The 26039-nt window shown below is 48.3% G+C and overlaps 3 protein-coding genes and 2 long non-coding RNA genes across 14 annotated transcripts in view; 2 read left to right on the top strand and 3 right to left on the bottom strand.

The window, feature by feature from the left end:
• Positions 1–6235: 6235 nt before the first annotated feature.
• LOC117244844 lies at positions 6236–7221 on the bottom strand. The gene is made up of 2 exons (XR_004498653.1): positions 7010–7221; positions 6236–6927 (listed from the first exon to the last, which is right to left on the bottom strand). It is a non-coding gene; the product is annotated as an uncharacterized LOC117244844 (long non-coding RNA).
• Positions 7222–7255: 34 nt separating this feature from the next.
• On the top strand, positions 7256–19560 carry MLF1 (myeloid leukemia factor 1). 10 transcript variants are annotated; one of them, XR_004498646.1, is made up of 9 exons: positions 7256–7387; positions 11786–11990; positions 14274–14339; positions 15163–15252; positions 15559–15687; positions 17043–17202; positions 17464–17596; positions 17747–18058; positions 19334–19560. XR_004498646.1 is itself a non-coding variant. In XM_015637639.2 (8 exons), the coding sequence occupies exons 1-8, from the start codon at positions 7341–7343 to the stop codon at positions 17847–17849; spliced, it is 909 nt and encodes a 302-aa protein (XP_015493125.1). In that variant the 5' UTR covers positions 7256–7340; the 3' UTR covers positions 17850–19560. The 10 variants fall into 10 exon arrangements, 9 of the variants coding, with proteins under 9 accessions (XP_015493125.1, XP_015493124.1, XP_033372502.1 ...); XM_015637639.2 differs by having other exon boundaries at positions 14295–14339; positions 15166–15252; positions 17747–19560; XM_015637638.2 differs by having other exon boundaries at positions 14295–14339; positions 17747–19560.
• Positions 8898–10531, bottom strand: LOC117244843. Its single transcript, XR_004498652.1, has 2 exons — positions 9901–10531; positions 8898–9377 (listed from the first exon to the last, which is right to left on the bottom strand). It is a non-coding gene; the product is annotated as an uncharacterized LOC117244843 (long non-coding RNA).
• A 1102-nt stretch (positions 19561–20662) lies between the features above and the next one.
• The window catches only part of GFM1 (G elongation factor mitochondrial 1), a 15950-nt gene continuing 10573 nt past the window's right edge, over positions 20663–26039 (top strand). Inside the window, exons 1-9 of the mRNA XM_019007795.2 lie at positions 20663–20795; positions 21413–21565; positions 21856–21988; positions 22420–22624; positions 23295–23411; positions 23852–24002; positions 24311–24465; positions 25203–25287; positions 25915–26039. The exon at positions 25915–26039 is cut by the window's right edge and continues 8 nt beyond it. Coding sequence (XP_018863340.1) covers positions 20742–20795; positions 21413–21565; positions 21856–21988; positions 22420–22624; positions 23295–23411; positions 23852–24002; positions 24311–24465; positions 25203–25287; positions 25915–26039 — 1178 coding nt within the window. The 5' untranslated portion in view covers positions 20663–20741. The remainder of the gene's footprint in view (positions 20796–21412; positions 21566–21855; positions 21989–22419; positions 22625–23294; positions 23412–23851; positions 24003–24310; positions 24466–25202; positions 25288–25914) is intronic.
• Positions 25445–26039, bottom strand: part of LOC107208789 (latexin-like) — a 7696-nt gene continuing 7101 nt past the window's right edge. The window contains exon 6 of the mRNA XM_015637648.3: positions 25445–25745. Within this exon, the coding sequence (XP_015493134.1) occupies positions 25587–25745 (159 nt within the window). The 3' untranslated portion in view covers positions 25445–25586. The remainder of the gene's footprint in view (positions 25746–26039) is intronic.

Below are 26039 nucleotides of genomic sequence, written 5' to 3'. Positions count from 1 at the left end.
CCAAGGGCAGATCTGTGTCTCAGACTCCAGCGTGGAAGCTCAGGGAGTTGTTGGTGTTGGGAGAAGAAGGAATTGTCAGGATGGAGTTTTCCTGCCTGGATCCCAGAGCCCCAGAGCTCGTGCCAGCCCTGCAGGGGACACTTCCAGAGGTGTCTGTGCTCAGTGGGAGCTCCCAGGACACTGAACCTCAGCAATTCAGGTGCCTTTTCCAGGGGAGTTGGACCTTCCCAGGATCCTCCTGTGAGGAACACGGAGCTCCTGGAGGGGTTGGGGTGAAGATCTGGCAGCAGATTCCAGTGGGACAAACTTTGCTTTTCCTTGAGCAGCATCCTGGGATCAATGACTCATTTTCCTGCCAAAGGCAGGCACTGGAATAGCAGGAATGGGATAGGGGAGGAGGCAGCAGCAATCAGCTTTGCAGTGTGTGACCCAGGTGGGTTTGGAAGTTCCTGCTGGAATTGTTTTACCCTTGGACACCTCAGAAAGGGATTGTGTCCAAGGAAACGTGTCCTCCACCATTCCAGGGGTGCAGCTTTTTCCCTGAGGAGAAGGGAGGATGTGGAGCTCATCAGCCAGGTCCAGGTGAATTTGTGTCAGCACCTGGCCAGAAACCCCATCATTTGTCCAGATCATCACCACCAGCCTGGGAAAATGCGCTGCAGGCTCCAACCCACACTCCTGATCCAATAATTCCCTTGTCTCAATCTCCTCCGTCTTAACCTGTGACAACAATCCTGGTTTTTAGTTCCTGTGATTTTCAGTTTGGGTGTTCTCACATTTAGGACTCTTTCCTGCAGAAAATTCATCTTTTTTTTGTATTTTGCACTTTGTCCCTGGTGAGAGGGAGCAGATTCCTGAAGAGGAAGGGGAAGGAAGCAGCTGTGTGTTGGTTTTCCCTGTAAAACTCAGGATTCTGGCTCTGCTCTGCAGTGCTGAGGCTTTTCCGCTCAGGACTCTGATGCACACAGTCCCTGCCAATGCCAAACTGAGCTGTGGAGAGCAGGAGTGAGAAGATAAAGCTGGAACTGGAGCTTTCCTGACTCCTGGGAGCCAGCAGAGGCCTCTCCCCCAGGAATCCCAGCAGCAAACTCATTCCCTGAGCCTGCAGAGCAGCCACCCTCCCTTCCCATCCAAGCAGGGGGAATGGGCACTGCTCCTCATTCCTGCAGCAGTGTTTGGGGTGGCACAACTGCCTGGAAAGGAGCTGGGGTTGGTTTTAAAGTGATTATTGTTATTATTGGTAGAGTATTTTAGGAAGGTTTTGCTGCTCAAGTGATGCTGCCAAAGAAAACACTGGTGGCCAGCAGATCCAGTGTTGCTCCTGCTGCTGCAGTCACTCCAGGAGAGCAGCACTGGCTGATCCCAAGGCCTCTCTCCAGCAGTAACCCAAAGCCAGCCCCCTGGATGATGACAGTTTTCCATTTGTCAGGTTACAAGGAGGGAGTTATTTTTAGTGGGGATCCTTGAACTCCAGAAACCTCGGTGAGGAGGGATCAGCTGGAGCCTGGGACTGAACCCAGGGCTGGAGGGGGCTGGGGAGACTCCTCAGCTGAAATCAGCTCTGGAACTGCACAAGACAAAGGCCTCTCCCACTGAAAATACACCTAAAATACACCTAAACCTCTGGGAATTGCAGAGCAGCTCTGAGCCCACCTGGAAGGAGGGAGGACACCTCATTTCTGCCAGTCCATGGGAAATGGAAATAGGAACTGCTGATCCCTCCAGAGCTGCTGGGGATGGAGCCCTGATTGAGCCCTCTCAGGTTTCCTTCAACCTTGCTCCTGACATTGCTGGGCAGAGAATGGAGCAGGGTCCCCAGGTGCTCCCATTTTCCCCAAAATAATTGGAAAACTCCTATTTTTACTAAGTCTGCTGTTTCTCACTAGCTGGGTAAGCAGAGCTAAATGTTTGGAAGTTTGGGGCTACAAGGAATGTAATTAAGAAGTAATTGTGTAATAAAAGCTGGGTTTTTTTCTCAAGTGAGCAGTGAAACCTCTCCTGGCTGATGAGAACTGACAATTAATCCTCGTCCTCTCTGTGAAATCAGCCAGAACCTGAGCTGGTAACTTGATGTTGTGATAACTTGTGCACTGAGTACACTCAGTTTGTCCAGGACTAATTGGAACATGGAATTAATGAGATCTGCTGGAGTAGCAGGAGGCATTTTTAGCTGCCTGAGGCAGGAGAGCCTTTGGAACAAACCCAGCGTGGCCTGAGCTGGGAATGGGTTCTGAAGAGGGACTGGAAGTGCCTTCACCTGGTGCCAGTCACAGGAAAACTTGGATTTGGATCCCTATGGAAAAGGGCTCCTGGAAGCCCTAAATAAATCAAGCAGCTCCTGCTGCCCAGGTTGGATTTTTTAGCTGTTCTGTATTTTTGTCTGATTTTCCAGCTTGAGGCCGTGGCCAAGGCTGGGCTCAGTTTGGATGACCTTCACCATTAACCTGAGACCGATTTTCCCTGGGAAAAACCTCCAAAATGCCACCCAAAATCCCAGGATTTCTGCTCCTGGTGTCTCTCCAGCTTTGCAGAGGAATCAGTGACTTCCCATACGTGTTGCTGGGATGTGCTGCTGAAGGAAGCAGCAAAATCCAAGTTTTCCCTCTCCTCACCCACTGCTGGAGCCGGAGCAGGAATTTTTTCCCTCCCTTCCAGCACCACAGAGAAGTTGCCAGGATTTAAGGGCTAACTCTGTCATCCCACAGAAGATGTTCAAGCACCTTCAACAGGTATTTTTTGGTGACTTGGGAATGGCAAACAGAGAGAGCTGCAGCTCTGGATCAGAATTCCCTGTGCTCCCTGTGCTTCCAAAGCTTTTCCAGGTGCTGCAAACGATGGCAGCAGAGCCCATTTAAACAAATCTTAGTTTGGATCAAATCCTGGAATCAGTGCTGGAGCTCCCACTGGAGCCAGCTCTTGGTCATGGTGTTTTGATAGAATCTTTGTGTGCCTCAGTTTTTACTCTGCTGAACAAAACCAAGGGGAGAAGATAAAGGTCACAAAATCAGGGCTCACACGATGGCAAATTAAGGTCAGGAACTCATTAAAGCCCAAACCTCAGGAATTCTCCAGTGGATCATTGCTGTAGAGATGATTTGAAAAGCAACATCCCAGGACTTTTTTAAAAGCCCAAAAGCTTATCCTGGCTGTTTTGGGAATGATTTGGGATGCCAGTGGTGCCCAGGCCCTGGGCTGGCTGTGTCACATCTGGCATTTCCTCACCAAACACCAGCCTGGCTAAATCCTACAGAAAACACCAAGGACACATCCCAGCTAATCCTGCCTGGCAATCCCCACAGTTCCTGGGATTTTGTGCTCACATTGGTGCTTTACATTGCTGATTGGAACCAATTTTCAGCTTCCTCAAAGAAACAGACCCCAAAAAATCCAATTTTCCCACTTTGCTGAGATGTTGTGGACACAGAAGTGCCAGAACACCCCCGACACACCCGAGCATCCCTCCTGCTCTCACAGGACATTTGCTGCCCTGCCAGTGTTATTTATTAGCTCATCCTTAATTAATAATCTCTGATTTGTGAGGGCTGGAGGAAGCTGGGCTGCAGTGAGCTATAAAAGGAAGGTCATCAGCAGCCTGCACGAGTTGGTGACAGCTCTATTTATAGCCCAGCCCAGGCCCCAAAATGTGTTTCTTCCCCTTTTTTGGTGCTGCAAGTTCAGGGTTAGGAGTTGCTGCAGTCAGGAGTTCCTCCTGCAGCCTCTAAGTGACTCCTTTTATCAGCTGCAGACACACAAGAGCTGTTTTTAGGGATATTTCCTAATTACACACAAAGAGAGGACAGGGGGAGGTTTTCTGTCACAAGTTGTTGGGTGGGAAATGGAAAAAAATCAGAATAACAGTAAAAGAAATTGAATTTTTCCTACAGAGGAATTGTCTTTCCCTGGTTTGCATCTTGTATAAAAGAGGATTCAACTTATCCAGGTAAGGCTGACAGCATAGTCCTGAACAGGTATTTTATATTTCATCAGAACAAAACCACCTCTGGTCAACACTTGCTCTGATTTCCCCATTTCCCTCATTAGGGTGATTAATTACCCAACTTTTAAACTTTGTCAGACCCAGCATCTTTAGAGGAGACTCAGGGGATTCTGACTGGATTGCAACAGAAAAATCTGCTGCTGCTGAGCAAAGGAGCATTCATTCTTTCTTTCCTCTTGGCTTCTTCTTTGTGTGTACAAACCAGGTATTTTGAAATTTGCTGTTTCATTTCCATCTGTATTTCTGTTTCAAAGAAGGGAATTGTCATTTATTTCTGCTGGATAACTGATTTCAGCCTGGGCAGCAGCATTGTGCCCAGCTTCAGGAAGGGCTCTGGCTCCAGGTCTCCAGTTTGGCACTTCTCCCACTCAAACACATGTGCAGGAATTCAATTTTCACCTCCAAGTGTTAAAGCATCCCTGCTGCTTCCAAATAATCCTTGGAGAGGAATTAGAGAGGATGATTTCCCAGAAAAGCAGAAATATTCCTGTGTTGGTCAGCAGCTGCACCAAGTGTTTCCCACAGATTTGAGTGTATTTTATAGAAAAGGTTGATCACAATCAGAATCGAGTTTTACTCTGGAGGGAACAGAAAACACAAATCCAGAGGGAAATGGCTGTGGAAAAAAAAACCTCTCAGTGTTAAAAGGAACTCAAGGGTTGGAAGGAAATGTTTGGGGCAGGCACCTAAACAGGGATCTTTGGAATGGAGAGAGAACAAGGGAATTACAAATACCAACAAAACATCAATATGGCAAAATGACCTTTTGTTCTGGCTGAATGTGCTCAACAAAGCTCTGAAGTCTGGAGCAGATTTAAATAGTCCTATCACCAAAATGAATGAGAATTAAGAAGGTAAATTAATTCCTAAGGGAAATCACTGTAGATCTCATTAGCTCAGGAACAAGCTACCTTAAAACTTTTAATTAAAGATAATATTTACTGCAAATGAATAAGAGTTGGCAGGTTTCAGCAGAAACCATAATCTCATTTATGCAAAGTTTTCTTCTATTAAGGCAGACATCATTAATCTCATTGGAGATGCCCTCCAGGCTGACAGAGCTGCAGCACGAGGAGTTCCTTACAGAACTCTTTTAATCTGCAGAAAGAAGCTGGAGCTGCAGCAGCCCCAGACCTGGAGAAGGGCTGAGCAATTAAAGAGATCCCTGTGCAAACACAGCCCTGCATCCCTGGCACCGAGCATCCCATAATGAGCTCCTTCCAACAGCTGCAAAAGGAACTGGAGCTGCAGTCCTGATCCCTGGGATCCTGCACGGGATTCAGCAAAGTGGGAAAGGAGCACCCACTGCAGCCCTGATCCCTGGGATCCTGCACAGGATCCAGAGCTGGAGCTGCTCTGGCTGGAGAGGAGTTTCATCCCTGGGACCAGGGAGGTGTGGGTGATGTGGAGTGCTGGGAACAGCTGTGGGAAAGTTCCACATCCCCTGCCCAGGGTCAGAAATAATTTCTTTTTACAGGGCTGACTTCAGGGAATCATGGAATGGTGTGGGTTGGGAGAGACCTTAAAGATCCACCTGGATGGGCAGGGACACCTCCCACTGTCCCAGGCTGCTCCAAGCACTGCCAGGGATCCAGGGATCCACAGCTTCTCTGGGAATTCCATCCCAGCCCCTCCCAGGGAACAACTCCTTCCCAATATCCCATCCAGCCCTGCCCTCTGGCAGTGGGATTTCATCCCCTGTGTCCTGTCCCTCCTTACATTCCCCATGGAAAACATGCCTGGGATAACCAGGTGGGATTAGAAAAGCCTGGAGTGTTTCCATGAGAGGAGATCCTTGTTCCATCAGGATCCATCACGCCCCAGGGATCTGGTCCAAAGTGGAGAGGAGACATCCAAGAGGAATGACAACATCTCTGCACATCTCAGTACCAGGTGAGCACTGATCCTGCTGCCAGCTGCTGGAATTCCCCCAGATCCCAGCCAGGGCTTTGGGATTCACTCCAGGCTGGAATGTTTCTGGGGAGTGATGGTGGGCAGGGAACGCTGCCAGGGAAAGGGTGACCCCAGGACTGCCCAGGTCACCTCTGAGAATGAGAGAGCAGCAAATAAAACAGCAGCTCTGCCTCTTCTGGGCTTTTCACAGCCAAATCTCAGGCCAGTTGGGATGGGGTTTATTGCTCACACACAGAATTCAGCTTTGTTTCAAGCCACACACAGAATATTAAAAATATTTTATAATCTCAACCTCTGTGCCGCAGTTATTCCAAGATTTTAGAATTATTTAAAACTGCTCTGAAGGTAAAGTTTATTCACACTAAAAACAGCACAAGCAGCGTCTTTAGCATAGTCATTAAATCATTTACAGTGGCCATTTATTAATTACTTGTCGATATTCTGATTAAGAGAGATGCTCTGGTTGGTTTTAGGGCCGTTCCAGGCTGGAATGTTCACTTGTCACAAATCAGCCAAGTGGATTTTCTTTAAGATAATTCCTGAATCAAACACAAAATTCTGCAAATTCTCCTGCTCCTGGAAATTCATCTTAAAATCTATATTTAAGGCTAGAACTTCATCTCAAAATCTTCTATGTTTAAGGCTGGGAAAGATCTCCCAAATCCATTATTTTACTGAAACTTCCCTGTGACTATTCCAGAGTTCTGCTGGGGGTTTTCCCTTTATTTGCTTCTTCCTGCTGAAACTTTTTCCGTGTTCAGCTGGGAAGTTAGAAGTTTCCGAGCAGGGCAGGGAAGCGATAATGAACAGTCCCAGAGCCCTGGGAAGGGGATGTGGCCTGGAACGCTGATCCTGGAGCATCCCTGGCCTTGCCCATCCCTCACGGCATCCATCCATCCTCCTCATGGCTGTTTTCCTGGAAAAGCTCATGGATACCTCGCTCCAGCCTCGTGATGCTTTCCGTCCCGCCGGTTTCCAGGCGCCGGGAAGAGGCCGCAGCTTTATTTTACTGCCATCTACCGGAAAAATCAGAATTATTTCTAAAATCGCCGGAGCCGGGCCTGTCCCCGCCTCACACTCCCCAGGAGCGGGGCGCACCCCGTGGCAGAGCGAGGCCGCGATTCCCGCAATTCTCGCATTTTCCGCCTTTCCCGAATTTCCGGGAATTTATTGGATTTCCGGGAATTTTCCCGATTTCCGGGAATTTTCCCGATTCCCGATCCCGGGAACCTTCTGGAGCGGCGGCCCCGCGGTCACCGCGGTAACGGCGGCGCGCGGAGCCCCGCCCCTCACGGGAAGCCACGCCCCTCACGGCGCTCCGGCCAATGGGAGCGGCCGTGACGCGTCACGTGCGCAGGAGGGCGGGGCGAGGCGCGGTGAGGAGGGGTCGTGCGGGGCGGGGGTCGCGCAGAGCGCAGCGGCCGCCGCCATGTTCGGGGGGCTCAGGAGGTGCTTCGAGGAGGATCCCTTCTTCAGGTGAGCGGCGGGCGGCTGCGGGGCACAGTGGTCTGGCGGAGGGGGATCGGCTGACAGGGGGCTGAGGCGGCAGTGGGCTCCGATGGGCCGCTCCGGGGCTGTAAGCGGGCGGGCGTGTGGGACCGGCCGTTGGCTGAGGTGGCTGCGGGGATCGGAGAGGGTGGAAGAACACGGGGTCGGTGCTGGTTAAAGGGATCGGGGCGGGTTAAAGGGGTCGGGACCGGGATCGGGGCGGGCTGAAGGGGTCAGTGCAGGAGGAAGGAGCGGTGGTCGGGGCGGGTTAAGGGGCCGGAGGTAGGAGCGGGGTCGGTGCCGCTGTCGGCGCCGTTTAACCGCCCGTGTGTCCTCACTCGGAACCGCCAGAGCCCCCCTAAAGCCGGGCTTTAAGCACGGCTTAAACGTCCTCAGAGAGGTTCAATAGCAAGACTTGAGTGTGCCTCCCCTCTCAGCAGGGAAGGGTTTAATCCACGTTTCAGAGATCTTCACCTCCCTGCTTGGAGATTCGAGAGTTTGTTTGCTCTTTGGTTTCCTAAAGACAGGTTCTGAGCAGTGCAGCTCATCCGGATCCGTGTGCGTGTTTAATTAATCACTTAGCCACAGGCTGGCTCTGAACTCTTCTCGATGCCGGCACTACTTTGAACACCGGTGTTCTTCAATTCAAACTTTGCCGACGCGTGTGTCAGAGCACCCATGGCAAACTGTGCTCGTTTCCCCAGGGGACGCCGGTGCTTCACCTCAGCAGATTGGGTTTTGTTCTTATTCTCTGTGAGGAATTAGGTTATCCAGGTTATCCGGAGAAGCTGTGGCTGCCACATCCCTGGAATTGTTCAGGGTTGGATGGAGCTTGGAGCAGCCTGGGCTGGTGGAAGCTGTCCCTGCCCATGGCAAGGGGTGGAACAGGATCATCTTTAATGTTCTTTCCAACCCAAACCATTCTGTGATTCCTTTTCCATACCGTGGGCACAGTGGTGCCTCTTGTCAGTATATTCAAGTCTGAGCCCAGTTTATTCCCTGTGGGAATCTTCTTTTTCCACTGGAATCTAAGTGTAAGTAGTGAGTGATGTAAATGCTTCTCCCCTCAGCCAGAACTGCTGAATTACCTGGTCTGGCCCCATTTCATGTCTTTGGTCAGAAACTGTAATTTGTAGTGGATGAAGATGGGATCAGATCACTCTGAGGAGCTTCGATAATTATTTTAAATCTTTGAAAAAACTCTCAGGAATTTAATTAGATAAGGGGTGGGTGAGGAAGGGAACAGCAGGCCCTGTGATGTGGTTTGTTGTCTGCATCTCCTGGTTACCGGGAGCTCTGGCTGGGGGTGCTTAAAGGAGAATCTCCTGCTGAGCTACAGCACATTCCAGGAGAATTCCCAAAGCTGTGCCACACACATTAGCACTCTTGGTCTCTAGGAATATTCCTGCTGTTATAACAACTCGTGAGTTCTATGCAGGAAACTTCCCTGTGCAGATCCTCTGCATTAAATTAAAGTAATAATAGAATATAGGCCTTGTTTGAAATAAAAATTGCTTATTTATTAATTTATTCCTTCTTGTTGTAGCCACTGGTGTAGGGAAAAAAGGATTGTAGGAGGTAGAGGCAGGGAGTGTGAGTGAAAGATGAGCTGGAAATTGAGACTCATTTTCTCAGCACTGTCCTCATCAGTCTGTTTTGCATCTAGTGAAGGAAATGAAGCTGATTACCTCAGATAAGATTAGCTTCCAAAATAGTGTCATAATCGGCTCCAGCTGCCTCATAAGGAGAGAGTTTGATACTGAACTGGAAATAGTGCCTGGGTTGGAGCCCCTGTGTGAGCAGCTGTCCCAGGGAAGCAACAGTCACTCACCCAAAGGTGCTGGGATCCATCCCTGAAACCCTGCCCAGGTGCAGGAGTTGTGTTTTCCCTGCCAACTGCACGCTCTGGATTTAATTCTCTTCAGTTTATTGTGCCAGGTGTTCTCTCCAGAGGGAATCTGCAGCTTTACATAACTTCCTGAGTGGGGAAAAAAATAAATCTGATATTTCCACCTAATATCTAATAGAAAAGAAACACATCTTAATACAAAATACAGTTTACAAAAGTAGTAAGTGGAACTTAATGTTCTAGGATTGATTTTTCATGCCCTGAAGAAAGCAGTAAAGTTACACTTGCATGTTTAATGTCAGGTGAAGGTCAGGTTAATACATATTTGACAAAATTCTGTTAGTGCAGAGTGCTGGAACAATAAATGTATAAATTGTTTGTCTCCATGCAGAATTTAATTTTAAAAATAATTTAGTATTTAACATGGGAAGGGCACAGATTGGGTGTGCAAAACCCTATGAACCCATCACTTTCTCCTCATCACTTTTATGCTATAACAGAAATCATGTCCTTCTCATCAAAAGTATCTATCCCCCTTAAAAAAAATAAAAGGCCCTATTTTAAGTCAATAATAGTTAAATTAGAGTGTCCTACACCTGCTGCCATCCCATAAAATCTGTGCTTGGAGCAAGGATCTTAAACGAGGCTTTACCTTGTTCAGTACAGCTTTGTTTGTCAGGGTGAGCTCCTCTTGAATTCTGGTTTGAGTTTCTGGAACCATCAAGGTTTAATTCCTTGGAAACTTTGTTTTCCAAATGGATTTTCTGTTCCCTTTCCATTGGTTTTTACCTTACCCCAGATCATATTGGGGTGTTTCTTTTGAGGCTTGGCAGCGTTCATTCTTTTTATTAATTACTCCCTAAAATTGGGAATTTGGAACCTTTCTGTTCCTGAGGCTGTCATTCCCCACTTTGTATCTGATTTCCCTGTCCTTGGTACTAAGGAGCTTTTTGTGTCTGGTAACCAAACCTTTCTGGGGTTTGGGATCTGCTGGAATTGTGAACATCCCAAGGTGGTGCTGGTGTGATTCCCTGTCCTTGGCTCATGCCAGGACTTTTTCCATCTGTTCCTCATCCTGCAGTGAGGATCCAGACCCCAGGGCTGGAGCCAAAGCTGGGAGCAGGGCAGGGACTGCTCCATGGCATCACTAAAATACTTCAAAAATCTCTTTTGGGCTGAGTTTAAGTCTGGGCGTAGCTTAGAGGGATATTTTTGTGTTTAAAAAAAAATGTTATTCCAAAATGAATCCAACCTCATGCTTGTCTTTTTTCACTTGGAAGGGAAAAAAATAAACATTAAGTGTGATTTGGCATGAGATCAAAGCAGCCACGTGATGTGGGAAGTGCTTTTTGTGAGCTGGAGATAAGGGGTGGGGAGCAGAAAAGCTGGGCAGGAGATAACTGGGCAGGAAAAAGGCAGGAACAACCTGAAGCTTCTCCTCCTGAGATGTCCTGGGAAAGGCTCTGGTGTCCTGGAGCATGTGGGGAATGCCAGGAATTGAGAAGAAGGAGAATAAAGTATATTAAACCTAAATAAACATAGCTGGGAAGTGAGTGTTCATGGTAATAAAGTGGTTTTCAGTGGGATAGCAAAGAGGAAAATGAGATGGAAGGAGGAAATGAGCCAGGGTAATTTGTATGGGAAGTGTTCATCTGCAGCCTGGCCCTCAGGCAGCAGCACTGCTCATACCCTGTACTTGGGAAAAATTCCTGCTTTGCCTCTCTTTTGGCCTTAATTAGGAATTTCAGGTCTTGTCCAGCTTAGAGAGTTAGGGCAGTTGAGCAATGTTTTCCTTGCAAACCAAGCTTTGAGAATTCCAGTGGGGATCTGTGGGTTTTTGGCAGAGGAGAGAAGGGGGGAAAATGAAAGGAAAACAAGAAGCCAGTGAGAATCTCCTTCCTAAGCACAAGAAAGGGATTTGGGAACAGGATTTGTGGAGAGGGAGGGCAAAGTTGGAGCAGTGGGTGACTACAGGAGATGGAACTGGCCTGAATTTTGGATAATGGGTATTTTTAAGATGTGGGACGGGGAGAAGGAAAAGTAGGATGGGAACTGCCAGCAGAATAAATTTGAGGGGTGAGGGGGGATCCAGTGGGACACGAGGAGTTCAGTGAATAGGACTGTGCTGAACTTTGGGAGATGAAGGGGGAAAATTAAAAAGAAATTATTTTAATGCCAGGTGTTGGAGGTTGAAATAGTGATGAATAAAATACGGGTCAGTTCATGGTTCTGGCAGGTATTGAACACAGGCTGGAGTGAAAGGGGCAGCCAAGGATGGATATTTCTGGAGGAGATGAGGAAAAGGAATAGGGACACCCAGCAGAGCAGTGAGGGCAGCTGAGACAAAATAGATCTCAAACACTCAACCTGAGAGAGGTGGGAAGGGAACAGAAAATCAGAGTTTATGGGGAATGGGAGATAGCCCAGTTGGATCCTATTAAAGTAATAATTCTGGATAAAGAACCCTATGGAATATTAAAAACCGGAGTTTGAAATATCCCGGAGCTGGAATAACCCCGTGGCTCTCTGGAATGCAGGGATCCCTTTGCTGCCCACCATGAGCACATGAGGCAGATGATGAGGAGCTTCTCGGAGCCGTTTGGGCGGGATCCATTCCTGAGCCTCCCGGATGGAGAGGAGAGAGCAGCGGAGAGGAGAGCGGAGCAGAGGAGAGCGGAGCAGAGGAGAGCAGAGCGCAGAGCCCAGCAGGACTCCCAGGTGGCCGTCAGGGGCACTCGCAGGGTAAGTGTTCCTGAGCTCCAGGGGCTGCATTTCCTGGGAAACAGGCCTGGATCCACTCTTGGAAGCTCCTTCCAGCTGTTTCATCACTCAGGAAATCAGGATTGCCTCTACTGTTGGTTCCTTCAGGGCTGATCAGTCTGGGTTTTACTGATCACTGAACAGCCATTAATGAACATCTGATCATTTATCCAGCACTGGCTTTCATAAATGTAACATGTGAAATGTTCCTGTTCAAGAGAGGCACTAAAAATGTCCCACATTCTCTGCACATCTATTTCCTTTTTAACTTTAAAAGTTGCCTGGATGTGGCTGCCCTATCCCTGGAATGGTTCAAGGCCAGGTTCTTTCTGGGTCCCTTCCAACCCAACCCATTCCAAAATTCCACGATGTATTTGTGCCTTCCCTGTGCACTGCAGTCCCTTGTGTGCAGCTATTTCAGTTTGATTTCCACAAGCCTGACTTTCACCACCTCAGGAATATCATCCATGGATTTTTAACCCTGTTTCAGCCAGGAATAAACACTTCTGAATTTGGGCTGATTGTTAATATTCCCTTAGATACAAACCTGTAAGAATTAAAGCTCAGGGAAATCAGTGTGAAATTCAGTTTTCCTGTGTGTTACCAGTGAAACTGATGATCTGTGTTTAATGAAAGTGTATTTTCAGCTCTGGGCATGCAGGACAATCATATCTAACCCTTATCTAGAGCTGTATTTATAGAGGATAAACGTTGGGAGCTGGATCCTTTCCCTCCAGATACTCAGCAGCTGCCTCCCTGTAGCTTTAGTGAATCCCACGGGATTTTCAAAGACCGTTGGAAGAAAAGGGAGGTGACAGGGGCTGGTGGCAGGGGCTGGTGGCCAGGCCAGGGCTGGAACAGAGCCTGTCACCTGCAGCTCCAGAGGGGAACTGGCACATTCCTTCCCCTGCTCATCCAGTTCCTGGCAAATATAGAAACTGCATCTAATTAGGGCATGAGCTTCCCTCTGCTGATCCTCAGGCCTTGGATCAGTGATGCCTAAAGCCAGATCAGAGTTTTTTCCTGTAGAAAAAGAACCTGTCAAAGCCCAGCTTTAAAGCTCAGGGGTTGTGTCCCTGTTCCTGCAATGAGGGACAAATGTGAGGCCCAAACCCTTTATCTGAGGCTGCAGCAAAAGTTAAAGGTAGAGAGCTCTGTGTTAGCCTGACAAGCACAAAAGAATTCCACAGCTGCTAAACCCTTCCCAGGATCTTTTGATGTTCCTCCTGTTCCACTGAAGGGCTGTCAGATGTCACACCAGACTCAGCACTGATTGCTTTGCCTTGTCATCTCAAGCTGCTGCTCCACCAAGGATTTAAACCCTTAAAATTACATTTTTGTGCAGGAAACAGCAGAATTTTGCTGCCATGTTAAATATACTTCATTCAAAGAACTTCCCCTGATTAGCAGTGTTGTAATTGTGTGTTTAATTAAATTACAGCAGGCCTAAAAGTGCTTTAAAAGAAACCAAATTCGTTGGGACAACTCAGTGTGTGCCACTGTAGACTTAAAACTGCTTTTCCTTTCTCCAGTTCAGTTTTTAGGGAAGGAGGAATTTGCTAAAACATATTAAGAGACACTGTTCATTGGGGGTTTTGGGATATCTGATTATACTGTATATCAGGCAAATGTTTAACAGCTTTTAGTGGCTTTTTAGTGTTATAAAACAGAGTTTCTAAGTTAGTGAGGACTTGAGAGAAAAAATATATATTACTATTTACAACTCTGCCTAATCTGTCCTGACAGAAACCTGAGGAATTCCTAAAGCTATTCCAGAATTGGAGAATTCCTTCTCTTTCCATTAAAGTTCCTTCAAAGGGTTTGGTCCTTCTGCCACCCTGTGTGTCTGCAGGCCTTATCTGACTCTCCAGTCTGGCTTTCCTGGAAACACCCCTGTGTTTCCCAGGATCTCAGTGCCCTGCCATGCAGGAGTGCTCAATATCCCTGGCATCATTTGCTGATTTGTTGATTTTAATCAGCTTTCAGCAATGGAGCATTGCAGGGTGGGGCCTGAAGTGTGAAATCAGCACAAAGGTTCTTGTAGGGCTCCAATGTTTGCCAAGTTCTGAATGCTTTTCACACACTCTTAGCAATGTTTATTAGCACTTGCTAATATCAGCAGTATAAAGATATTATTTCCACATACCCAGGGATTAATTAAATAATTACCAAGGCCCTCCTGAGTGATTCTGATTCAATGGGAAATGTTTTATGTAATCTGCTGCATATAAAAGTAATTTCTGCTCTTCCTGATAATAATTGCAGATGTTGCTCCTTTTTTTCCAGGCCACCAGCTTCTCCCTCATGCCCTTTGTAGGTTTTGGAAGAGGGGTTAGTATCCCTGGAGTAGCTCCTGTGTAAGCTGTGTGTAACCAAAGCATGGCAGAGGCTGAGCTCTGTGCTTGCATCCTGCTTTTGGTGCTGTTTGCGGTTTGGGAATAAGAAAATCCAGGAAAAAAAACCCTTCATTTAAGGGGCATTAACCTCTGGGTATAGATGGGAAAACCCCTGGGGAAACTGCAGACTTTGGGTGCTGCTGGAGAATGTTTTTGTGGGGGTGACACAAAACCACTGCTCCCAGTAAGGCAGAGCAGCCCCTGGAGATGGGCTGTGAGTGGCTTCCAGCTGTGGTTTGGAATATCCTGTAAAATATCCATCATCTTGCCCAGAGGATTCCAATTCCTTGTACTCAAAAAATAAGTTGAAGATTTTCTGACCTTTAATTTTACTTCATTTGGGGCTTAAATGCAGCTTTAAGTTGGCAATGCTGAAATACCCAACTCTGGAAATGAATTGATTTAAATGTAAACCCTGAAGGATCATACAGGACTTTGAGAGCAGAAGCTGGTGAGGTCAGAAGGTTTATGAACTCATTTGTGAAATAATTGGATATTTGAATATCCAGTGAACATTTTTGTTAAACTCATTTTGTGGCCAGTTTGATGTCTGAGTGACAAATCTTCCATTTTCATCTTCCCAGTATCTCTGTCTTAATCCAGCTCCTCAATTTCCTTTTGAAAAGATGCATTTTGGCTTGTCAGTGTGTGAAGTGCAGTCTGAAAAGCTTTTTGAGTTAAAAATGCATGTGAAAACCAGTACTAGGAAAGTTGAGACTGTTTTAACTGTAGGGTTTTTTTTTCCCCCTTTTTGTTAGCAGGATGCAGATTTTGGGGATCCATTTTCTGCAATGGACAGGATGATGTCAAACATGAGGAACAACATGTTGGAAATGCACAGGCAATTTGTGAGTTCTTTTTAAAATCATTCTCAAATTTATTGTACTGGAGAGTGCCAGTTATTTCAAAGATTCCTCAGGAAATAATGCCAAGAAAAAAGGGACTAATCTCAAGAAGGTACTAAGAATTTAATTGTTTTGCCCAGATTATATTGTGTTTATAATTTTTCTTTATTCTTTGAAGATAAAACTGAAGTTTTATGTGGTGCCAGGCGGGTTAATTTTGTGAAGGGATATTTTCCATAATAAAATAATAAGGAATAACTCTTACCCACAAGTTTTAACTTCCATTAATGAGCCTGCCTTGCTTTGTAGGATGACCTGTCCATCCAACCCAAAGGACACAGTTTCAGCTCCTCCTCCATGATGACATATTCCAAAGTGGGGGATGGACCTCCCAAAGTTTTCCAAGCCTCGGCCCAGACCCGCACGGCTCCGGGAGGGGTGAGTGGTGCTGGGATCCAGCACACAGGAGCTGGGCACTGCCCTGGCTTTGGGTGCAGCTGCACCAAGCCAGTGTCTGCAGCTGATTTTACTGCAGTTACTCCTGGAATTTACAGAATCCTGGGATCACTGAAGTTCCAGGATGGAGTCCAGTCTGTGCTCGATGCCCACCTTGTCACTGAGTGCCACATCCAGGCATTCCATGGACACCTCCAGGGATGGGCACTCCAGACCTCCCTGCCAGCCCCTTCCAATGTTTATTCACCCTTTCCATGGGGAAATTCCTGCTGATTGCACCCTGAGCCTCCCCTGGCCCAGCCTGAGTTTGTTCCCTCTCCTGCTGTCCCTGTTCCCTGGGAGCAGAGCCTGACCCCCCTGACTGCACAAAGAGGAGTTGGGAATTAAGGGAAACACAGGGCTCTCAAACCCTGCTCTGTATTAAAGGTCTGATTTCCTCCCTGTAATTTTATGCTTTAAGTACACCCCAAAATAAATGAGAGACCCATCCAAGGCTGGGAGAACAGGGCACAGAGCAGCAATTTTCCAGTGCCCTTCTCTTTGCTGTAATGAATCCTTTTCCTGTCCACTTAAACTCCAGGAGAGGCATTGATTTATGCAACCCCTGCCTTCAAATCACCCCTTTGCCCAGGCACTTACATAACCCTGAGCTGGAGCTCCCTTGCAGCTGTTGTGTCTAATCCTGCCGGGAACTGGGAATGTGAAGCTGGCACGGGCCATGAAAGCCTAGACAGGATCCCTAAAGGCTGTGGGCAGGATTGGCTGGGAATGTGTCCCAGCTCCAGCACACCCTGTTATCACAAGCCTTCTAATAATAGCCCAGGACACTGATAAGGGGCAGCCTGGCTTCCAAGCCAGTCAACACCACAGCCCAGGAATTGGCTGTTCCTCACTCTGGGAATTTTGGCATTGGGTATTGCTCCTTCTGTTGGAAACTTGGCTCTGTAGCATTTTGAAACTGAGGGGGTTTTCCCCAATAATTCATACCCAGTTCAAAAATTTCAATTTCCCTCTCTGGTGGCTGAAAGAAAACAGGCTTGATTTGTGTGTCGTTGGTGTGTTTGCAGCCAACACAGGAAATGAGAGAATTGGAAAAGCCTGGAAAACCTGACTTTTTGAAAGGAAAGATATAAAACTGTTGGGGGAGGAAATGACCATTTGTGTGGGCCTGGAGTGCCAGGACAAGGGGGAATGGCTTCCCACTGCAGAGGGCAGGGTTGATGGGATATTGGAAGGAAATTTAAGTCCTTCCAACCCAAACCATCCTGGGATTCTGTGAACTCTTCCACCCTCATTTCTAGTTGGAAGGACACTCAGTTCACTTCTTTTTTTAACAGGTTAAAGAGACAAGAAAAGCAATGAAGGATTCTGAAACTGGCCTGGAGAAAATAGCCATTGGTCATCACATTCACGATCGGGCTCATGTCATCAAAAAATCCAAGAACTCCAAGACTGGGGACGAGGAGATGAACCAAGAATTCATCAACCTGGATGAATGTAGGTCTTTTTAGGCAGTTCATGCTTTACACTGTTTCACACTCTGATTTGGAAGTTCCAGATTGAGCTGTCTTAAAAGGCATTTTTCAACTGAAAGTCTCCAAATCTGAATTCTCTTTTACAGATCCCCAAAAACATTTGTAGGTCATGTGGAGAGTTGTGGACTCCAAAATTTAAAATGACTACCCAAACCCCCTAATATTCATTAAATGTTTTTTCCTCTCTTGATGAACATTTCAAATAAATGTGTCTATTTTTCAGCTGAGGCTGACACCTTTGATGAGGAGTGGCAGAACGAGATCATGAAGTTCAGACCTTGCAGAAGCAGAGGAGCTGTGGAAGCTCCAAGGTGCAGAAATGGCCATTACAGTCCCAGACAAGGTGGATCAAGAAGGTAAAAATAGTTCCCTGTTATCCTGCAGGATAAGGAAATTCCAGCAGCAAAAGGAAAATCCAGTTCTGGAGCAATGTTCCAAGGGACACTGCAGGTTTTATTCCTCTTTTTTTTCATAGAGATTGAGATCATTGTTGTTGTTTTTTCCAGAGAGAAGCTACTTGGAGCTCCAGGATCCAGAATGCCCAGGGATTCCTTGGAGGCTCTCAATGTGAAAGGAACTCAAGTCCCCCTGAAGGGCTCCAGGAAATAACTGTCCCCATTCCCTTGGGATGGAGATTCCCTGCAGCAGATGATGGTGCTCAGTGCTCCTGTCCATAAAAATACACCTGGATTTGTGACCAATCTCTGTTCTGTGTTGTGCCTTTGCTCCTCCTGCTTCTGAATGTCCTTCAAACCTCAGTGAATTCAAACCCAGCAACTTTCTGCCTAAAAGCACTTTATGGAACTTCTCTAATCCTGGTAAAACCAGCTTGGATTTGCAGTTGTTCTGCTCCAGCTGCACCAATCTCAGGTTTTACTAAGCCTGGTACTGCAGCTCCTCCTTCCCACTCTTAAGTTGCACAGAAAGTAAATTTCCTTTATTTTGGGTTGCTGAAATGATTAGTGATTTTCTAGGTTAACAGAACTTGAATACACTATAAAGCACTATTATCTATACCTTTAAAATCCTGTTATAAATGGTTACAGAATCCTCACACTCACCTTGGTGTAACGTGAGGTGAGAGAAAATACTGAAAAATGACAATATTTTAAATTTATCAGAGGTTTTATGTTAATAAGCTGTGCTTGCACATCATTTCCCATGCCTGAACTGTCAGCTTTGTATTCCTGATCCTTTGTTTGTTTTTTGTGGACTTGGCCCATCATTTTTCATTTTGAGGATTGTCTGTAGTATTTAATTACTTTAATTATCCTGTAGTAGTAGTAATGGTGTCCTGAGATCAGCTGCAACCAGGAGTTATTCATGGGAAAAATATGTGGGAGAAATGAGTTTAACTGGAATGATTTCACCATTTCTTGTGTTTTAAAGAGCCCTGGATATAGGAACCCCTCTCCTTTCTGTGTTCTTTGTGTTTTACTGAGGGCAGAATGACCCTAGATCTACATTTGATAGGAGTTTAGAAGAGCCAGCAGTGTCTGAGAGCAGGGAAATCCTGGGATTCCAGGTATTCAGTCCCTGTGCTGTTCTACCACACAGAATTATCCCTGTGGTGTAGCAGAATTTCTGTAAATTAAATAACATTAAATAATGTAAATTAATAACATGAAAGCCTTACATAAATTCAAGGCTGCATTATAATGTAGCCTTTAAAAGTACTGTTTGTATGATAAAATAGGGTTTAGTTTAAGAGTAATATTTGTTTGGCCAAAAAGCCTCTAAATAATATTTAATCTTGCAGTTTCCCTAGATTATTTAATTTGAATTAATGTTTATTAATGTGCAAACTCAATCAGCAGCACTTCTGCTGAGCTCTGAAAAGGGAAGGACAATTATTTGCTTGTGGTCTCTTCCTGAATTAGAGAAGTATCAGTGGCAATAAGTTGATGCAATCAATATTAATGGCAATAATTGAACCATTTAATGAGCAGTGGGGGTCGGGGGGATTGGACACCCCTTAAAGTCAGAGCTCATTTTGCATCCACTGCAGACAACGTGGATTCTGCAATTAATTTCTTAGACAATCTTCTTAATAATTAACAGCAGCAATGTTTTCTGTGTTGGGGTTTGAGCAGCAATCTCGGAGAGCTGCTGCTGTTCAATGGAAAATTCACCTGAAAACTCAAATTTTTATGTGAAATAAAACAAGCACATCCTGGATTTTGAAATGACAATGAGAAGAGGTGAATATTCCCTCCAGATCCCTTTGCTACGCCAAGACTGTTCTCCAATGTAAAGCACAAGTTGTGCTCTGTAAAAGCATCTGAAACTGCAATTCTTTAATAAAGTTATTTATTATTTATGGGGTTTGTTGGTTTATTCTACACTGCACTACAAGAAGGACTTATGCATTATTCAGTGAAGGAAAGCTGGGTTTTGGGAAGTGTCCCTGCCCACGAAGGGGTGGAATGGGATGAGATTTAGCAGAAGCACTTTGGGATTCTCTGGAAATCCCTCCATTTCCAGAGGGGAGCATGCTTTTTCCACAAAAAATAAAGTTTGATTGAACCAGAGTATGGAAAAAGTCTCTTTCTCTGTTTCAGACCCGCTTGTGGAGCCTTTGCCGGTATGAAAGGCAGTTGCCAGGGAATAATTTTAATCAAGAATATATTTCAACACTTAACAGCGTGTTCCAAACTGGGTCCGTGTGCGCCACCCATCCTCCTGCCCATCCCAGCCTTTCCCCTTTCTCTGCACCTGAGCACCCCCTGGGCCAGGGAGCGCCGCTTTCCAGTTCTTTCCAATTCCTCACCGTTCCGAACTCCTCCGGATGTGGCCCCGCCGCCCATCCCGGGCTCCGTCCCGCTCCATGCTTCGGCTGAAATCCGCCCCTTTCAGGCCGCACTCGGAGAATTCCGAGGGTGCACACCGGGAATGCCCACGGCTGGGTCGGGATCGCTCCGGGATGGGCTCGGTGGGAGCCTCCCCTCCCTCCCTCATTCCGCCCTCGGGGCTCCCGCCCGGCGCCGCCGCTCCCTGAGGGGCCGGGGGAGGCTGCGAGGGGTTGGGAGGAGTGGGGGAGGCTGCGAAGGGCCGGGAGGAGCCGGGGGAGGCTGTGAGGGACTGGCAAAGGCTGTCAGGGCTGTGAGGGGCCGTGAGGAGTCGGGAAGGGCCGGAGCAGGTTGCGAGGAGTCGGGGGAGGCTGTCAGGGCTGGGAGGAGCCGGGAGGGGCCGGAGGACCCTGTGAGGGGCCGGGGGAAGGCTGTAAGAAGCCGGGGCAGGCTGTGAAGGGCCGGGGGAGGCTGTCAGGGCTGTGAGGGGCCGGGAGGGGCCGGGGGAAGGCTGTAAGAAACCGGGGCAGGCTGTGAAGGGCCGGGGCAGGCTGCGAGGAGCCGGGGGAAGCTGTCAGGGCTGTGAGGGCTGTGAGGGGCCGGGCGGGACCGCGGCGCCTGCGCGGGGCTCCGGAAGAGGCGGGAGCGACCCGGGGCTGGAGCCGGGAGCGGGGCCGGGGCTGGAGCCGTGGCCGGAGCCGCAGCCGGGGCCATGCTCAGGGTGTTACGGGCCGGGCTGGCCCCTGGCCGCCCGCGGCACATGCAGGTACCGGCGGCGGGACCGCCCGAGGGGACGGCGCAGGGAGGGGAGGGAGCCGGGAGCGGAAGGGATGGAGGGCGAAGGGACAGCCCCGAACGGGCCGCAGCAGCTGCAGGGAACGAGCAGCCGCCGCTCACAGCCATGGGGACAGGGACACCGGGAGTGAGCAGCGGGGCGGGCGTGGGGACCGTGCGGGGTGTGCTGAGAGCTCCGAGGTGACCCCGGAAAGTTCACTCGGCTTGAGGTGACCGCTTCGCCACAGATGGACAGGAAGCCGGAGGGAAGCGGTTTGGCAGGTTAGCCATGGACACAGCGAATCCCAGGATAAATTACATTAGAAAAGCCCTCCAAAACCATCGAGTCCAAGCTGTGCTCGATCCCCACCTTGTCCCCAGAGCACTGAGTGCCATATCCAGGAATTCCTTGGACACCTCCAGGGATGGGCACTCCAAACCCCCCTGGGCAGCCCCTTCCAAGGCCTCACCACCCTTTACATGGAGAAATTCCTCCTAGTGTCCAACCTGAGCCTCCCCTGGCACAGCTTGAGGCCGTTTCCCCTCGTGTTCTGTGAGCTGTGTTGGATCCACTCCTGGCTGACCCAGTGACCTTCTCTTGCCTTGCAGCTCCTGCTGACCTCCTGCAGGCACTGCTCCTCGGGGATCCTTCCCAACGAGAGGATCAGGAACATCGGGATCTCGGCCCACATCGACTCCGGCAAGACCACGCTGACGGAGCGGATCCTGTTCTACACGGGCAGGATCGCGCAGATGCACGAGGTTGGGCTGAGCTCCTGCCAGGATCTTCCTGGGACTTACCTCCACACTGTGTTTTTCTGCATGAGGGTTGATGCTCAGTCTGTGCACCATCACTCCTGCATGTGGAATCACAGAATCATGGAATGGTTTGGTTGGGAAGAGAACTTAAAGCTCACCCATCCCACGCCTTGCCATGGGCAGGGGCACCTTCCACAGATTAAGTTGCTCCAAACCCTTGGTTTTGGACACTTCCAGGGATGAGATATGAATTCTTAGCAAACTCCTTGAACTAATTTTTTTTTTCTCTTAAGGTGAAAGGTAAGGATGGAGTTGGAGCTGTCATGGATTCCATGGAGCTGGAGCGACAGCGAGGCATCACCATCCAGTCTGCAGCCACTTACACCATGTGGAAGGACACCAACATCAACATCATCGACACGCCAGGTAAGGGCAGCTGGCAACACCTGGCCATTGCTGTTCCTCATGGATACAGGGGATGTGGTGCATCTTTGTGTCCCTGGTTGTGATAGAACATGGAGTGATGGTTCAGACTGACAGAGGGTCAGATGGGATATTGAGCAGGGATTGTTCCCTGGCAGGGTGGGCAGGCCCTGACACAGCGGCCCAGAGCAGCTGGGGCTGTCCCTGGATCCCTGGCAGTGCCCAAGGCCAGGCTGGACAGGGTTTGGAGCAGCCTGGGACAGTGGGAGGTGTCCCTGCCATGGCAGGGGGTGGATTGGGGTTTAAGGTTCCTTCCCACCCAAACTATTCCATGACTCTGTGCTCCATTGCTTGAGCTGATGTGACTCAGTGTGATTCCCTTGGCTGTTGCCCCTTTCCAGTGTATTCATCATTTTTAATTGTTTGTTTTCCAGGCCATGTGGACTTCACCATTGAAGTGGAGAGGTCTCTGAGGGTGCTGGATGGAGCCATCCTGGTTCTCTGTGCTGTGGGAGGTGTCCAGTGCCAGACCATCACTGTCAACAGGCAGATGAAGCGTTACAACGTCCCCTTCCTCACCTTCATCAACAAACTGGACAGGATGGGCTCCAACCCGACCAGAGCAGTGCAGCAGCTCAGGTTTTTGGCATTTACAATGACTCCTGAAATTCCATCCACATGACAGCTCATTAGGAACAATACTGGAAAGGCTTCTCATGGGAGCTGCAGTTTGGAGAATTCCTTACTCAAGGTTAAATCCTGATTTGACCCAGGACAAATCTCTGTTGTCCCAAAACCCTCCAAATAATGGTGTCAGCCAAGACCTGCAGTGACCAAGGCCTGGGGTTTGATGTTTATTTTGTTGATGGAACTATATCAGGACCCACTTTGAAAGCAACCTCTTAGTTTTCCCTAGATCCTGGTGCTGCTGAAATTCCATCAGGGAGGTGACACAGTTTGGATTCCTGGAGGTCCTGCTTGCTCCCTGCCTAATTTGATTAATGAGATAAACTCATTAATATTCATTAAGGGAGAAGCAACTCCCTTAATCAAGCAATCAATCTCAAACAGGTTTCCCCTGCTGCCTTTCCTGTGGGAGTTGCTCCCTGGGCCTGTTGGGATACAAAGGGTGGGATAAAAGCCCTAAACCACAACTGGCTGGGTTTTATCCATATTGGCAGATTTGGGCACTGTCCAGAGGACAGAACACAGGGATTTTGTAGGAAGGGGATGTTGCTCAAAGACCATCTGGAGCACACAGGTAGAAATTAACCTTTTTCTTCAGTAATTCCTGTTCTCCCTTTTTCAGATCCAAGTTGAAACACAATGCTGCTTTTGTTCAGATTCCAATGGGGCTGGAGGGAAACTTTAAAGGAATTATAGATCTCATTGAAGAAAAAGCCATCTATTTTGATGGGGCACTTGGGTAAGGCCTGGAAATTGTTTGTAGGAGGAGTTCCTGCAGTTTCTGTTCAGAGATGAAGCCCAGCTCTCTGGAAGTTTGGGAATGGGCTGGGGGTTCCCCTGCAGCTCTCCCAGTGCCTGGGGCCTGCAGGAAGACTCGGTTGCTGTGCAGGGGTGATGGCCACACGTCCCACCTGGAGAAGCAGGAGACTGCTCCATGATGGGATCCTGCAGCCTGTGTGGCTCCCTGGGATGAGGATAAGCTGTGGGTGAGGCTGTTGGGAGGTTTTCCTGATCCCTGCAAGCTCCTGCCAGGAGCGGGAAGGACTCTCCCACACCAGAGATAACGGGCTGATGTTCACAGGGGGTTTCTTCCCAGGATCCACGTGAAGGGTGGGTTGTTCTCAGGCAGGGTGGTCCCTGTGGAGTTTCTGGGAATCACTGTGTTCCCTGTGTGTGCAGGCAGACGCTGAGGTTCGAGGAGATCCCGGCTGAGTTCCGGGCCGAGGCTGCCGAGCGGCGCCGGGAGCTCATCGAGTGCGTGGCCAACGCTGACGAGCTCCTGGGGGAGCTGTTCCTGGAGGAGAAGATTCCCACAGCTGCACAGTTAAAGGTACCTTCCTCGTGCTGGCTGTTCCCTCACCTGTGTCCCTGTCCCCTCATTCCTCAATAAATGTATCAGGAATTCTGTTCGCTGGAGTTGTGACACCTCAGCTGAGCTCCAGCTCCCCCCAGGGAGGGCCCATTCCCAATCTGGTTTTGCTTTGTGTTGGAAAGAATTCTGGAGAGCAGTTTTATGGGAAGCCCTTGTGTTGGGGGGTGTCTGGGGGCCTGTGGGAGCAGCTCTTTGCTCCAGGAGTGGACAGGAAAGCCAGGGAATTGGGCAGTGCTGCAGGAGGAATTCACAGGGATGTTTTCCAGCTGGCAATCCGAAGGGCAACGCTGCAGAAATCCTTCACCCCTGTCCTCGTGGGAAGTGCTCTGAAGAACAAAGGGGTGCAGCCACTGCTGGATGCTGTCCTGGAATACCTTCCCAATCCTTCTGAGGTGGAGAACTACGCTCTCCTCAAGCAGGGGTGAGTGCATCCAGCAGCAGTGTCCAGGAGCAGGGCTGTGGGGAGTGTCCCTGCCCAGGGCACTGCATGGCCTTTAAGGACCCTTCCCACCCAAACCAGGCTGGCATTCCATGGAATACTTTCAAAGCAGGAAACATTCCTAACAAGATCCACAATCCTTTACCATTGGTATCAAACAATGCCACCAGAATCTGGCAGAGTCCCAAAGCTCCTCTCTCATTTGAGGATTACTCTGTACTGGGATTTTCCCACATTCGGTGTTAATTTGCACAATGACTGTCAGATAATTCTTTAGAATTGATGGGGCCCTTAAAGCCAGGCCTGCCTGGAGGAGGGGACACATCCCAAGTGTGTAAATAGTGTTTTATTTTTAGGGACATGAATCCCAGAATCCCTGAGGCTGGAAAAGAACTCCAGGATCATTGAGTCCAAGCTGCTCAATCCTCCCTTTTCACCCAACCCAGAGCCCTGAGTGCCACATCCAGGAATTCCATGGACACCTCCAGGGATGGGCACTCCAAACCTCCCTGGGCAGCCCCTTCCAATGTTTATTTATCTTTTCCATGGAGAAATTCCTGCTGATTCCAGCCTGAGGCCGTTCCCCCTCCTCCTGTCCCTGTTCCCTGGGAGCAGAGCCCACCCAGAAGTGGGAACCCCAACAGCAGAGCCTGTAAATGTTTAGAGCAGACTCCCATGTTGGTTCCTAACCTTGCCTCCTTCTCATCCTTGTTTTTAAGGGATTCCCAGGACCAAACCAAGTTCCTGTTGAACTCTGCTCGTGACAATTCCCAACCTTTTATCGGCCTTGCCTTCAAACTGGAGGTGAGTCTCACTCTGCTCCTTCCCACAAGTCACAGAGAGGGTCCAGGATCATGGAGAGGGTCCAGGTGGTGCTACCAAAACTTACCTACAGCAGACTTCAAATCACTTCATACTGAAAATCAGTTTATGTTTAACTTCAATTGAAATTTAACCTCTTTTTTAAAAAAAAGCTTCAACCATAAAATGCACAAATGCTGCCAATTTAGAACATTATGGTGTGTTCTGGACCTTAAGTATTTCCTGGTTTTCTTAGCTAAAACTTGAACATTTGGCACTTTGCTGGCTTAGTTGAAATATTTTCAGGGGAAAATCCTGCATTTGGAAACAGTGGGATGTGAGAGAGTCAGAGAGGAAAAGTGAAGAGATTTAAGCAAATGTTTGCTACTTACAGAGCAGCACTTGGGGATTCTTATGGAATATGGAAAAAGGCTGGCCAGGTTCCATGGTAACATGTGTCTCTGTTGGGAAGGTTTGGGAGTTTGGTTCAGAAAATTGCCAAATTCCATTGCAGAGCCAACTGAAATCTGTTAAAAATCAATCATTTCCATTTATAGCATGGAAACTCCCAGAATTTGGAATTGGTGGTGGTTCCCAGAGAGATGGGATTTTGGTGGGTTGTGCTTGCAGGCTGGCAGGTTTGGGCAGCTGACCTACGTCAGGGTGTACCAGGGCACGCTGAAGAAATCAGATTACATCTACAACACCCGCACTGGGAAGAAGGTCAGGGTGCAGAGGCTCGTCCGGATGCACTC

Source organism: Parus major, chromosome 9, assembly GCF_001522545.3.
Source record: "Parus major isolate Abel chromosome 9, Parus_major1.1, whole genome shotgun sequence".
In the NCBI taxonomy this organism is placed as follows: domain Eukaryota; kingdom Metazoa; phylum Chordata; class Aves; order Passeriformes; family Paridae; genus Parus; species Parus major.
Note: the sequence above shows the minus strand (reverse complement) of the source record. Positions and strands in the feature narration are given on the sequence as shown.